This window comes from Vombatus ursinus, unplaced genomic scaffold, assembly GCF_900497805.2.
Source record: "Vombatus ursinus unplaced genomic scaffold, bare-nosed wombat genome assembly UNPS02014801.1, whole genome shotgun sequence".
Classification (NCBI taxonomy): Eukaryota; Metazoa; Chordata; class Mammalia; order Diprotodontia; family Vombatidae; genus Vombatus; species Vombatus ursinus.
The window spans coordinates 12,466,793-12,480,618 of record NW_020954579.1 but is presented as its reverse complement, the minus strand read 5'-3'; the positions used below and the strand labels follow the sequence as shown (position 1 = coordinate 12,480,618).

General features: G+C 42.4%; 1 protein-coding gene across 1 annotated transcript in view; it reads right to left on the bottom strand.

Annotated features, from left to right (window-relative positions):
* Window positions 1-13,826, bottom strand: part of ACE (angiotensin I converting enzyme) — a 169,996-nt gene that overhangs the window by 19,893 nt on the left and 136,277 nt on the right. Inside the window, 9 exon segments of the mRNA XM_027872973.1 lie at window positions 493-561; window positions 564-715; window positions 2,532-2,704; window positions 2,877-2,974; window positions 4,381-4,572; window positions 7,372-7,515; window positions 8,273-8,360; window positions 9,012-9,170; window positions 10,178-10,344. Coding sequence (XP_027728774.1) covers window positions 493-561; window positions 564-715; window positions 2,532-2,704; window positions 2,877-2,974; window positions 4,381-4,572; window positions 7,372-7,515; window positions 8,273-8,360; window positions 9,012-9,170; window positions 10,178-10,344 — 1,242 coding nt within the window.

Sequence of the window (13,826 nt, the reverse complement as noted above, 5' to 3'; positions counted from 1 at the left end):
GTGTTTGTGTATGTATATACGTGTGTGTATCTATTTACAAGTTGTCTCTCTCCATTAGGTTGTAAACTCCTTGAGGGTCCTTGAGGGTAGAGACTATCTTTTGCCTCCTTTTGTGTCCCCAATGGTTAGCACAGTGTCTGCACATAGCAGGAACTTGACTGAATGATTGATCTCCCTTTCCCCACCTAGTTTCCTCTAGTAAGCTTTTTTTTGTTTTGTTTTGTTTTGTTGCAAGGCAATTAGGGTTAAGTGACCTGCCCAGGGTCACACAGCTACTAAATGTCAAGTGTCTGAGGCTGGATTTGAATTCAGGTCCTCCTGACTCCAGAGCTGGTGCTCTATCCATTGTGCCACCTAGTTTCCCCTCTCTAGTAAGCTTCTGAGTCCATTTTTTCTTCTCACCCAAGACCTACAGCTTCCATTCTCCACAAGCCTCCCTTCCTAGACCTCCTAGGACCCTCCTGGACCCTTCCTAGACCACAATTCAGTCACTGTAGTCCTCTATTTCAGCAACCAGAAGCTCTGAGTTGTGAAGGTACTTGGGGGTGGAGATGGAAAGGCCACCACATCCCCTATCGCCTCATGGAAGCCCGGGTTGGCACCTTCTCGGAGTGCCAAGGACAGATTCTTGTACTGCATGAAATACTGGATATGGCCCATCTCATGGAAGACGGACAATAGATCTTCCATGTCCACCTTGGTGCAAATCTTTACCCTGAGACAAAAGGGAAAGGGAGAGAGGAAAGTGAAGGTTAAATTGGAGATGAGAGAGGCCAAGGAAATCTTTCTTATGTGGGAAAGTTAAAATGACTAGGACTGATTAGACTGTTGAAGAGAAAGTATGATGTAGTATAATGAGCAGAGCACTGGATTTGTAGTCAGAAGGCCTGGGTTGGAATCCTGACTTTGACTTTTACCACCTAGGTGACTTGAGTGAATTTCTTCCCGGTAAGGGACTGAACTAAACAGCTTTAAAGTCTCTTCCAGCTGTAAGTCCCAAATGTAAGTGATTTTTCTGAAAATCAAAAGGGTTGTCCCTTTTGATGCTAAAAACTTCATTTTTAGACTTTGTTATTGTTGTTCAGTCATTTTCAGTCATGTTCAACTCTTTGTGACCCCATTTGGAGTTTTCTTGGCAAAGATACTGGAGAGGTTTGCCATTTCCTTCTCCAGCTCATTTTACAGATGAGGAAACTGAGGCAAATAAGGCTAAGTGACTTGCCCAGGATCACACAGCTAGTAAGTGTCTGAGACTGTATTTGAATTCAAGTCTTCCTGACTCCAGGCCTGGCACTCTAACTACTGCCTCACCTAGCTTCCTCACAGAGCATTTTTTGTTGTTCAGTCGTTTTTGACTCTTTGTGACTCCATTTAGGGTTTTATTGGCAAAGATACTGGAGTGGTTTGCCATTTCCTTCTCCAGCTCAGTTTACAGATGAGGAAATGGAGGCAAACAGGGTTAAGTGACTTGTCCAAAATCACACAGCTAGTGAATGTCTGAAACCAAATTTGAACTGAGGAAGATGAGTCTTCCTGATTCCAGAATCCACTGTACCATCTAGGGACTTGAGCTTTACCCATCCTTTAAGATCCAGCTCAAGCCCTCTTCCTCCATGAAGCCTCCTACAAATAGTCCAGCCCAGGGATTTCTTTCTTCTCTAATCTCGTGGCATTTATTGTGCCTCTCAGCTTATGGCACTTACCATCTGTATAATTCATTTGACAATTTACCATGTACTGTCGTGTAATGCCTCTTGTATGAATGTCATCTTATAGTAACTGTGGTGTCCTTATATCTCACTTCTTCAAACTGGTTGTAAACTCACTAATCATATCTTACACTTCTTTGTATTCTCCACTGGGCTCTGCACACAGTTAATGCTAAAAAGAAAGTGTTTCTTTCATTCATTTAATCTATGGAGAGTTTTTATGAGGGGAATACCAATTAGTTCCACCTGGAATCACAATGCCTCCACAAAAGTAAATGATGTTTTATTAAAGCAGGAGAAATTTCCATTCTTCAGAGAGAAAAACTTCTCAACCCTCAACCCAAAGATAGTAAAATGTTAGGTTGGGTGACTGAATAAGAAATGGACACAGATACTGTGGAGTCTCTGTCCTGATATTACATAATCATAGACTATTAGGGCTGGGAGGGATGGTATAGTTTACCTAGTCTACTTTTTATGTTATAGATGGGAAACTGAGGTTTCAAAAGAGGAGGTGACTTGCTTAAGGTCACATGGTGAACTAGAACCCAAATCTCTTGAATATAAGTCCAGTGTTTTTGCCACTGCACTTAACTGCCTTTCGTTGCTTAGATGACCGAATTCAATTATCAAAAAGATGTGAGAGAGACAGAGACAGAAAGAGAGAGAGAGAAAGAGAGAGAGAGGGTGAAAGAGAGAAGAGAGGGACAGAGAAAAAGAGACACAGAAAGACAGAGACAGAGACCTTTCTGATGCCAGAACCAGGCTGGCACATACACCATTGTTCTTTGAACTCTAAGTACCACCCTCTTCCATGAGCACCTGAAGTCCTTGCCATCATAGAAGTCCCAGGCAGAGGCTTGGCATGCCACATCTTTTCCATCCTGTGGCTTCTCCAGCATTGATTTTTCCCAGAATTCAGGGAGAACAGGGAGCAGCCCCAGAGACTGGAAGAATTTGTCAGCCTCCTCAAACATCTTAAAGGGTGTCCAATGCTACAAGGCCAAAAAGGAAATATGGGTTATTGCCCTCTCCAGCTTGTGAGGGCAACAAAGAACTCATCCCTCCTCCATTCACTGGGACAGTCTGAAAAAGGGACAGTGTGAGAGGTAGCCTAATAGAGTTAGAGATCAAAGCAGGGGAGACAAAGTCAAATTAAATGCTGACCTGGCTCCTCATGGCCATGGTGGCATCCATTTTGGAGGATGAAAGAAAGGGTGTTACTAGGTCAATGATGTTGGTCCAGGACTGAGCCCACATGTTCCCTAGGAAGTGTAGCAGCAGGGCCAAATATAATACCGAAGGGGAAAGGAAGGAAATAAGAAGGGATGGGGAGAGAAATGTGCTTCTATTTACCCTCAGGGAAAGAAAAGGAGCACAAGGTCCTTTCTCTCCCCCACTGCTACCTGACCCTTCTGGTCACTCTTACCAGGTCTTTTTTTCTTTCTTTTTCTTTTAAATATTTTATTTTTTTCTAATTACATGTAAAAAGAATTTTCAACATTTCTTTAAAACTTTGAGTTCCAAATTGCCTCAGTCCCTCCCTTCCACCCTCATTGAGAAGCAATTCTCTCTCTCTCTCTATTGATATATATATATATATACACATATGCAGTCATGCAAAACATATTTCCATATTAGTCATATTGTGAAAGAAAACACAGACTAAAAAAAAAACACCCAAGAAAAATAAAGTTTTAAAAAAAGGTATGTTTTGGTATACATTCAGACTTAATCAGTTCTTCCTCTGGAGGGAGATAATATTTTTCATTCAATGTTTCATAAACATTTTTCATTTCAATTCCTTTGGAATTGTTTTGAATCATTATATTGCTGAGAATAGCTAAGTTAACAGTTGATCATCATACAGTATTGCTATTATTGTGTACAATATTCTCCTGGTTCTGCTTACTTCACTTTGCATCAGTTCATGTAAGTCTTTCCAGATTTTTCTGAAATCAGCCTGTTCATCATTTCTTACAACACAATAGTATTCCATCACAATCGTATACTATATCTTGTTCAGTCATTCCCCAATGGATAGGCATCCCCTCAATTTCCATTACCTGGTCTTTCTAACCCTCCTCAACACCAGTTCTGATCCCAAATACCTGAGATAGGATCAGAGAATATCCGAGCTGGAAGGAACCATAGAGCCATTTACCTGGAGTCCTTAGCTTGGGGTCCATAAACTTGTTTGAAAAAATATTTTTCTAACTGTATTTCAATATAATTGGTTTCATATGTGATCCTATGTATTTTATTTTATGTGTTTAAGAACATCATTCCAAGAAGGGGCCCACAAGCTTCACCAGACTCCTAGAGGGGTCCCATGAGACAAAAAAGGTTTATGCCAGGACCTCTGATCTAGTCCGACTCCTTCATTTTAAAGATGAGGAAACTTAGGTATAGATAAGTGACTTGCCCAAGGTCACAAATGCAGTAAGAAGTGGAATCAGATTTCAAACCCAGAATCACTGATGTGAAATCTAGTATTCTTTCCACTATACCACATTGTCTATCTTCTTTCTGATAACCTCCATTTATTCACCAGGGTTAGGCCCTTGTTCCTGTGACTCTCCATACTGATCCTGGCAACACTCCCTCTCTTTTTAAATTCTTCTGGCTCCTTCTTCAGATTCCTTTGCCCTTGCTCCTATCCTCAACTTACCCAATAAGTGGGCAGGAATGGGCTCTTTTAGGCTAATGAGTTCAGACCCATAGTAATTGTAAAGAGCTCGGCGCACATAAGCATGTAGGTTTAGGTAGAGTGGCTCCATTTCTTGGTAAAGCTTCTCAAGGTCTTTCTCCAAGGTAGGTGACTCATATACTTCTCTCCATGAGGCCCCTGTATCCTGGTGACCTGGGATAGAAAAGACGGGAGGAGAAAAGGGAAGCTCAGGTCAAAGGTTCCTGATATTTCTTCTAGGCCCCTTAACCATCCATCTTCCCAGCACCAGCATCCTCCAGTGGGAAGAGAATAGCATTGGGGTCAGTAGAGTTAGATTACAATTCTACTGCTGTTAACTAGCTATGTAACCTTGGTCAAGTTATTTAATCTCTCACAGGCTAGTTTACACATATGAAAAGTAGAAGCAACTGCCCTGATGACTTACAGGATTGTTGTAATTGTAGGAATGGTAAGAAAGAGCTTAGGTATGACCTAAATAACATCCCTTATGAATATGAAGTGGAGGTGATAAATAGATTTAAGGGATTACATCTGGTAGATAGAGTGTCTGAAGAAGTATCGTATAAGAGGCAGCAACAAAAACATTCCAAAGAAAAAGAAGACTAAGAAAGCAAAATGGCTGTCCAAAGTGGCGTTACAGATAGCCAAGGAAAGAAGGAAAGTGAAAGGGAAAGGAAAGATTTACCCAACTGAATTCAGAATTCCAGAGAATAGCAAGGAAAGATAAGGTAGCTTTCTTAAAACAATAGAATGGGAAAGACAAGAGATGTCTTTGAGAAAATTAGAGAGATTAAGGGAAAGTTTTGTGCAAAAATGGGCATGATAAAAAACAAAAATGGTAGGTATTTAACAGAAGCAGAAGAGATTAAGAATACATAGAAGAATTATACAGGAAAGATGTTAACATCACTGATAACCAATAACCACCATGGTATGGTTAATGATCTAGAGTCAGACATCCTGGAGAATGAAGTCAGGTGGGCCTTAGGAAGCATCGCTGACAATAAAGCTAGTGGAGGTGACAAGAGTCCAGCTGAGTTATTTAAAGCCCTAAAAGATGATGTTATTAAAGTCTTGCACTCAATATGCCAACAAATTTGGGAAACACAATAGTGGCAACTAGATTGGAAAAGACCAGTTTGTGTTCCAATCCTAAAGAAAGGCAATGCCAAAGAATGTTCAAATTACCAAATAATCACACTCATTTCACATGCCAGCAAAGTTATGCTTAACATTCTACAAGTTTGGCTTTAGGAATATCTGAATCAAGAATTAACATAAGAGCAGGATAGTTTTCAAGGAGGCAGAGGAACTAGAGAGCAAATCATTCTCTGGATTATAAAGGAAGCAAGGGAGTTCCAGAAAAAAAAACAACAAAAAACAAACAACACATATGCTTCATTGACTACACTAAATCCTTTGCCTGGCTTCGTGGGACACAACAAAATGTGGCAAGTCCTCAAAAATATGGAAGTATCAAATCATCATACTTGTCTCCTGAGGAATCTGTATGTGGGCCAAGAAGCAACAGTTAGAACTGAACATGGAACAATCGATTGGTTTTAGATTGGAAAAGGAGTACAACAAGGCTGGATATGTCACCTTATTTAACTTATATGCAGAATATATCATGCAAAATGCCAGGCTGGATGAACCAAAAGCTGGAATTAAGGTTGCTGGGAGAAAAGTCAACAATCTCAGATATGCAGACAATACCACTCAGATGGCAGAAAGTGAAGGAGAGTTAAGAAGCCTCTTGATGAGGGTGAAAGAGGAGAGTATAAAAGCTGGCTTGAAACTTAACATTAAAAAAAAAAAACAACCCTAAGATCTTGGCAAATGGTCCCATGACTTCCTGGCAAATAGAGGGAGGAGAAATGGAAGCAGTGTCAGATTTTATATTCGTGGGCTCAAAGATCACTGCTGATGATGACGGCAGCCACAAAATTAAAAGATTCTTGCTCCTTGGAAGGAAAACTATGGCAAAGCTGGACAGCATACTAAAAAGCAGAGACATCATTTTGCCAACAAAGATCTGTATTAGTCAAAGCTATGGTTTTCCAGTAGCAATGTATGGCTGTGGTTGTGAGAGTTAGACTATAATGAAAGCTGAGTACCACAGAATTGACACTTTTGAACTGTGGTGCTGGAGAAGATTTTTTTTTTAAGTTAGGCAGTCAGGGTTAAGTGACTTGCCCAGGGTAGCACAGCTAGTAAGTGTCAAGTGTCTGAGGCCAGATTTGAACTCAGGTCTTCCTGACTCCAAAGCCAGAGCTCTATCCACTGCACCACCTAATTGCCCCTGGAAGAGGCTTTTGAAAGTCCCTTGGACAACAAGGAGATCAAATCAGTCAGTACTTAAACTAATTCAGGCTATTCACTGGAAGGTCTACTGAAGCTGAGGCTTAACTACTTTGGTCACATAATGAAAAAATAGGACTCAGTGGAAAAGATCCTGATGTTAGGAAAGACTTCAGGCAAAAGGAAAAGGGGATGACAGAGAATGAGATGGATGGATAATGTCATGGAAACAATGAACATGAACTTGGACAAACTTTGAGAGATAATGGAGGTTAGAAGAGCCTGGTGTGCTATGGTCCATGGGATCATGAAAAGTTTGACCCAACTGAACAACTGGACAACAATGGGAAAAAACCTTGAAAAGTATCAAGTAATAAATGCATACTATAATCCTCATCTCATCTCCTGCCTCAGCTCTTGGACCCAGGGAAAGGAGATCAGGAAAGTTGAAATTCTCTCCCTAGGGTTCCTTGCCCCTATAGACACCCTCTTCTAGGTCATGTTGCTCAGCTTTCTTTCCCTTTTATGGGATCAATGTCCTCAGTGAGCAGGGGGTCATTGAGAAGTCATATCCTCAATGAGTTAGGAATTTTTGAGGAGGTTTAGGGGAGAATTGAATCCAAGGGGCTCCTGGAGAACTGTGGGAGTTTCAGGTTCTATTTGCCTTACCATTAAGTCTGGCAGCCTTGTTGCTGAGCTCCACATACTGACTGTAGATGGGGTGGAGCTGCCGGCCTACAGAATCTCGCCAACCTTGCCAGGCCCAAAGCAGTTCCTCCTGCTTCCAGGAGGAAGCCATCAGCTCTGTAAGATCTGAGCCCGGGGAGGAAGAGATTGTGACAGGGATCCCTAGGACCCTTGCCCACCATTTCCCAGGCCCTCTTCCCACCCCAACCTCACGAACCTTCTCTGGCAAAGCCTTTTGGAAAGAAATGGCCCCCTACTCCTCATTCCATTTCTTGCCCTGCTATGCCCTGCTCTCTAGTCTCCACAGAATTTCCATAGTTTCTCACAGTCTCCCTCCAGGCTCACATAAGATGAGGGCAAAGACTGGAAGGGGGTCTTAACCTGGAATCCATGGGATCCCCAAGGGTCTTATTAATCGATTTCAGAGGGTCCATGAATTTGGATAGGAGAAGTTATTTTTACTAACCTTTGTAATTCTCTGAGTTTCATTTCATACATTTAAAAACCTTATTCTGTGGAGTCCATATGCTTCACTAGCCTGCCAAAGGAGTCCGTGGCACACAAAAGATTAAGAACTAGATTGTAAGGATGAAGGCCTCCAGAGTTTTTTCCTCTCTAGCCCCAATCATGTCATGGATACTTGGGTTCTCTGTCAATAATGCCCTCTTCCTACTCCTTTCTTTACTTATTCTTCTAGACCCTGGACGTTAAGGCAGGACCAGGGACACCTCTCAGGCAGTGTCTAGACCCCCCCCCCCCACCTTATTAGGAAGCAGAAGAGTAGGAAGACGGAAGAGTATGTATTGATAGGGAGCAGGGGGAGAACAGGGACCCAGTGGAGGGCAGGAGAGTTGTGCCTCTCTGCCTTTGTCCCCAGGCTCACCAGGCTCTAGGATCACACAAGGTCCCTCTTCTAAGCACACATCAGCCATATTGTAGATTGTCTCCATATTTGCTAGAAGTTCATTGTACTGGAAGTGGGAGGAATAGGACAGATGTTACTTCCAAGCAGGATTCACCTTGATCTTCATCCCCATCTCACACTCCCTACTCTCAAATGCATGTGTCTCCTACTCCTCCAACTTCCAATCTTCCCCTATATCTCATCAAGAAGAACGCACTCATGATCACTTGAACCCTTTATGCCATCTTCCTTCCTCCTTCGCCCACCCCCCCACCTTAGTCCCAAGGTTCAGAGGAAGGGTGCAGTTTCCTACAAATGCCAAATTTTGGCTGCCTCCACCCCCCCAGTGACAACTGAAGGCAGTGAGGGAGGGTACTCGTCACAGATGTCACCTGCACATCTATTCCTACTTATCCCATGTTCAGGTGACCAGTGTGAATAATATCAGAAATTTAATCATTCTTCATAGGCCTGTGACTTTCTCAACTTCCCCGGGTTCCCAATTTCCTGTCTCTTTTCTTAGACCCTTCACTTTGGCTCCCTCAACCTATCTGTTTCCAAAGAGCTAGTCATCAATAGATTATCACTGAGCCCTGTTCATTCTTTTATTGGGCAGGGAGGGACCATCATCAGGGTCTGAGCTCCACAATAGCCTGGTATTGAAGGGACAGGCCCAGAAAGAATTTGGGGATAGTGGCCCTTGCCCAGGGCCTATCACCTCCTTAAGGTCATTCTTGGGTAGGCTGGCCTTCTCCATTTCCCTCAGCTTCCATAGGATACGCTTCAGTAGTGGGTTGCTAAAGTTGGTGGTGTTAAAGTCATGAGCCTTTACGCCATAATACAATATATGCTGATCCATCAGGAAGTCCTTTTCCAGCTGTGGAGGGTCCAGGAAGGAGGAGGTCATAGGGTGTCTCATGGGAGAGAAGAAAGGGGAGCTCCCTGGGAGCTTTGAAGGGAGGAAAGGGTCTTGGAGAAAAAAGCACAGTGCCCATATTTAGCTCTAGACACACTTCATCCTCTCTCCTCCTCTCTGCCCCCACCCTCACTTCTACTAGCTTTTTCCTTATTCTTACCCTTCCCATGCCTGGATTCTCAGCTTTGGGAGGATGCCAGTTTAGGAATATTATAGGCTGCATTAGAAAGGGGACCTGGGAACTCACATGCAGGATGCACAGACAGATGGAAAAAAGCCACAGGTTCTTGTCTCAGAGTCCAGAGAGGCCCTGAGAAGCTTGAGTTCTGCCCTCATTTGAGTACTTAATCCTAGTGTAAGAGGCCACATCACCCAGAATGCTCTGTCCCCTCCTAGAAAGCCTGAGAAGGCAGTAAAAGGGCACTTGGAACATAGAATTAGTGTTGGAAGGGACCTTAGAGGCCACGAGTTCAACTCCCTCACTTTACATATAAAGAAACTGATTGAAGCCCAGGGCTGTTAAGTGGCCAGAGTCACACAGCTATTGAGTATCTGAGTGTGATCAGATTTGAACCTACATCTTCCTGACTCCAAGTCCAGTCTACTTTATTACACTAGATGGCTCTCAAAAAATCCGGGAGATTGGGAGACAGTGAGCCCTGCATATGTGTCCCATTGCCTTTAGATTTCTCTTTTCATCCATCCCAGACCCACAGAAATTCTCAAAGAACTGGGGGCATTTAAACCTGGATAAGAGAAAACTTAATGGGGAATAATCCTAGGGGATTTGGGGCTAGGTATTTCCTTTCCCTCACACCCTGGAGCAAGTAGTGCATAGGACCCAAAGACTTACTGGGACATTGGTATTAAGGGTAAAAATATAGGACAGACATTTGGGAGTGGATGCCGCAAAGAGGAGAGAAGGCAAGAACCTGAGGTTGGGGGAGGGCAGGGTTAAAGGGGCCCACCATCTTCTGGCGGTTATACTCAGTGATGTTGGTGCTGTATTTCCAAAGGGCCAACATGTACTCATTCCACACTGCTTGAGCTGTCTGATCATACTCTTTCACGAATTCATTTGCCGCTGACTCATTTTTTGATTCATTTTTGGTGAGGGCTCTTCCGACATAATTTCCTAGGGAAGAATGATAGAATCATAGGTCAGAACAGGAAGAGTCCTTTGAGATCATCTAGTCTAATTACCTTATTTTGTTGTCATGTCCAACTCTTTGTGACCCCATTTGAGGTTCTTTTTGGCAAAGATACTGGAGTGGTTTGCCATTTCCTTCTCTGGCTCATTTTACAGATGAGGAAACTGAGGCAAACTGGGCTAAGTGACTTGCCCAGGGTCACACAGCTAGTAAGCCAGATTTGAACTCATGAAGATGAATCTTCCTGACTCCAGGCCTGACATTCTATCCACTGCACCCCCTAGCTGCTAATTTTACAGAGACAGAAACTGAGGCCCAAGAAATGGGTGTAGCTTGCCTAAAGTTATTCACCAAGTTAGTGGCAGTACCAAGACTAGAACCTAGAACTTCTGACCAGTGCTCTTTCCATTACACCCCATTGCCTCTGGAGATAGTCCTACTCAGACCTTCCCTTTGACCCCCTATCCAGCTCTCCTGCTCCTTAGTCCTACTTGAATTCTCAGCTCTCCCCATGCTGAGCAGTGAGAGAGACTGCCCACAATAGCAAAATAGAAGTATGGAAGACCAAAGGGGAACAATCCAATGTCTGCCCATAGCCAAGGGATATTCACACTGGGAGGCTGTATGCCTCATGGCCAATCAGAACACATCCCATCAGTGTGACCTCACAGGCATAAGTCGGTTAAGAATCTGGAACTCACAGGGAAGGAGTTTCTGAGACAGCTCACCATCCATGCTGGGATCAATACAGAAAAGGGAAGGCTTTTTGCTTAGGGGCTATAAGAGATGGCCAGAGTAGGCCATATGTCTGATCCTTGCTAAGATTCCCAGGGAATAAGGCAGGTCCTGGAATCAGGACTGTGCCAGGAACTTGGGAGGTAGTGAGTCCTGCACCTGTGTCCCATTGCTTTTAGATTTCTCTTTTCATCCATCCCCGCCTGATGGGAATTTTCAAAGAACTAGACGTGTTTAACCTGGATGAGAGAAAACTGACAAGAAGAAGAAACATAAAACCTATCTTCAGAGTGTTGGACTTGAAATCAAGAAGACCTGAGTTCAAATACTGCCTCAGATACTATCTTATGTGACCCTGAACAAATTACTCTCTTAGCCTCAGCATCTCATCAAATGCTTCATCAAATGGGGATAATAACAGCACCTACTTCACAGGGTTGTTGTGGGGATAGAATAAGATAATATTTATTTTTTAAAATTAATTTATTTTTAGTTTTCAACAATCACTTCCATAAGCTTTTGAGTTTTAAATTTTCTACCCTCTCTCCTCACCTCCCTCCCCAAGACAGCATGCAATCTGATGTAGGCTCTACAAACACTTTCCTATTAAACATATTTTCATATTAGTGATGTTGTAAAGAAGAATTATAACCAATAGGAGGAACCACAAGAAAGAAGAAACAAAACAAAACAGAAGAAAAAAAAGAGCAGATATTATGTTTTGATCTGCATTCAAACTCCATAGCTCTTTCTTTGGATGTGGATAGCATTTTCCATCATGAGACTTTTGGAGATGTCTTAGATCCTTGCATTGCTGAGAAGGGCTAAGTCTATCAAAGTTAGTCATTGCACAACGTGGCTGTTACTGTGTACAACGTTCTTCTGGTTCTGCTCACTTCACTCAGCATCAGTCCATACAAGTCTTTCCAGGTTTTTCTGAAGTCCACTTGCTCATCATTTCTTATAGCACAATAACAATTCCATTACATTCATATACCACAACTTGTTCAACCATTCCCCAGCTGATGGGCATACCCTCAATTCTCAACAAATAAGATAATATTTATAAAGCACTTTGCAAAACTTAAAAGGCTATATAAATGCTAGCTCAGAGGTGGAGAACCTGTGGCCACATGTAGTCTTCTAGGTCCTTGGGTATGGCCTTTTGACTGATTCCAAGTTTTACAGAACAAATCCTTTTACTAAGGGGATTTGTTATGTGAAGTTTGAATTCACTCAAAGGGCTGCATTTGAGGACCTAGAGGGCCACGTGTGGCCTTCAGGCCACACCCCTGTGCTAGCTCTTATTAATTTTTGAAGGTCTGTTATATTGGAAGAGGAATTGAGCTTAATCTATTTGGCCTCAAAGAGCAATGAATAGAAGCTGTAGAAAGACAGATTTGACCTTAATATAAGGAAAAACTTTCTGACAAGTAGTGCTACCCAAAGTGGAATGGGTTTCCTTAGCAGATCTCTATCTCTGGAGGTCTTAAAATAGAAGCTATGTGACCAATTGGCAGGGAGACTGAGGGGGATTTTTGCTGAGTTACAGGTTGGATTCATTGACCTCAGAAGGTTCTTCTGAGATTCTAAAGGACTCTAGTCTAGTAACAATGATTACAACAATTCAGTTCAGCAGACATTTATTAAGCATCTACTAGGCATGATCATCCTTCCAGTCATCTGGTTCGAGACCTTGGTATCATCCTCAATTTCTCACTCTCAATTACTCTACATATCTAATCAGTTGCCAGATCTTATTTCTATCTCCAAAACATTTCTTTAGCTGTGTGACCCTAGGCAAGTCACTTAACCTCAATTGCCTAAAAATTACAAAAGAAAAAAAAAAGAAAATTAAAAACACAACATTTCTTATACCTGTCTTCTTTCTGCTAACATTTTCATGACCTTAGGTCCTCATCACCACTTGCCTAGATTATCGCAATAACCTTCTAAGTGGCCTCTCTGACCATTTCCATTCTCTACATATTTGCAAAGTGATTTTTCTGAAGTTCAGGTCTGACTATGTCACTGTCATACTCAATAAACTCCAGTGACTATCTATTATCTCAAGGATCAAATATAAACTCCTCTGCTTGGCATTTAAGACACTTGGCCTTATCATACCTTTCCAAACTTATTATAAATGAATCTCCTTCGTGAATTGGAAGTCAAGTCAAACTGACCTTTATGTTTCTAACACATGGTACTCCATCTCCCATCTTTGTTCCTTTACACAAATGAGGTAGCTAGGTGGTGTCATAGTATACAGATCACAGCCTAGAGTCAGGAACACCTGAGGTCAAATCTAGCCTCAGACACTTATTAGCTGTGGGACCCTCGACAAGACTTTGAACCTCTCAGCCTCAGTTTCCTCAAGTCTAAAGTGGGTATAATAATAGCACCTAATTCCTAGGGTTGTTGAGAGCATCGAGTGAGATAGTAGTTGTAAAGTGCTTAGCATAGTGCCTGGCACATAGTAGGTACTTAATAAATGCTTCTTCCCTTCCTTTCTCTTTGCATTGGCTGTACCCTATACCTATAATGCCTCCTTACCACTGCCTATTAGAACCCTTAGTTTCCTTCAAGGCTGAACTCAAGCATCACTTTCTCTTGAAGTTCCAGCCGCCTCCCTCCCCTGCCCCTTTGCCCCATCTCCCCAGCTGCTATTGCCTGAATCATCTTCTATCTATCTATCTATCTATCTATCTATCTATCTATCTATCTATCT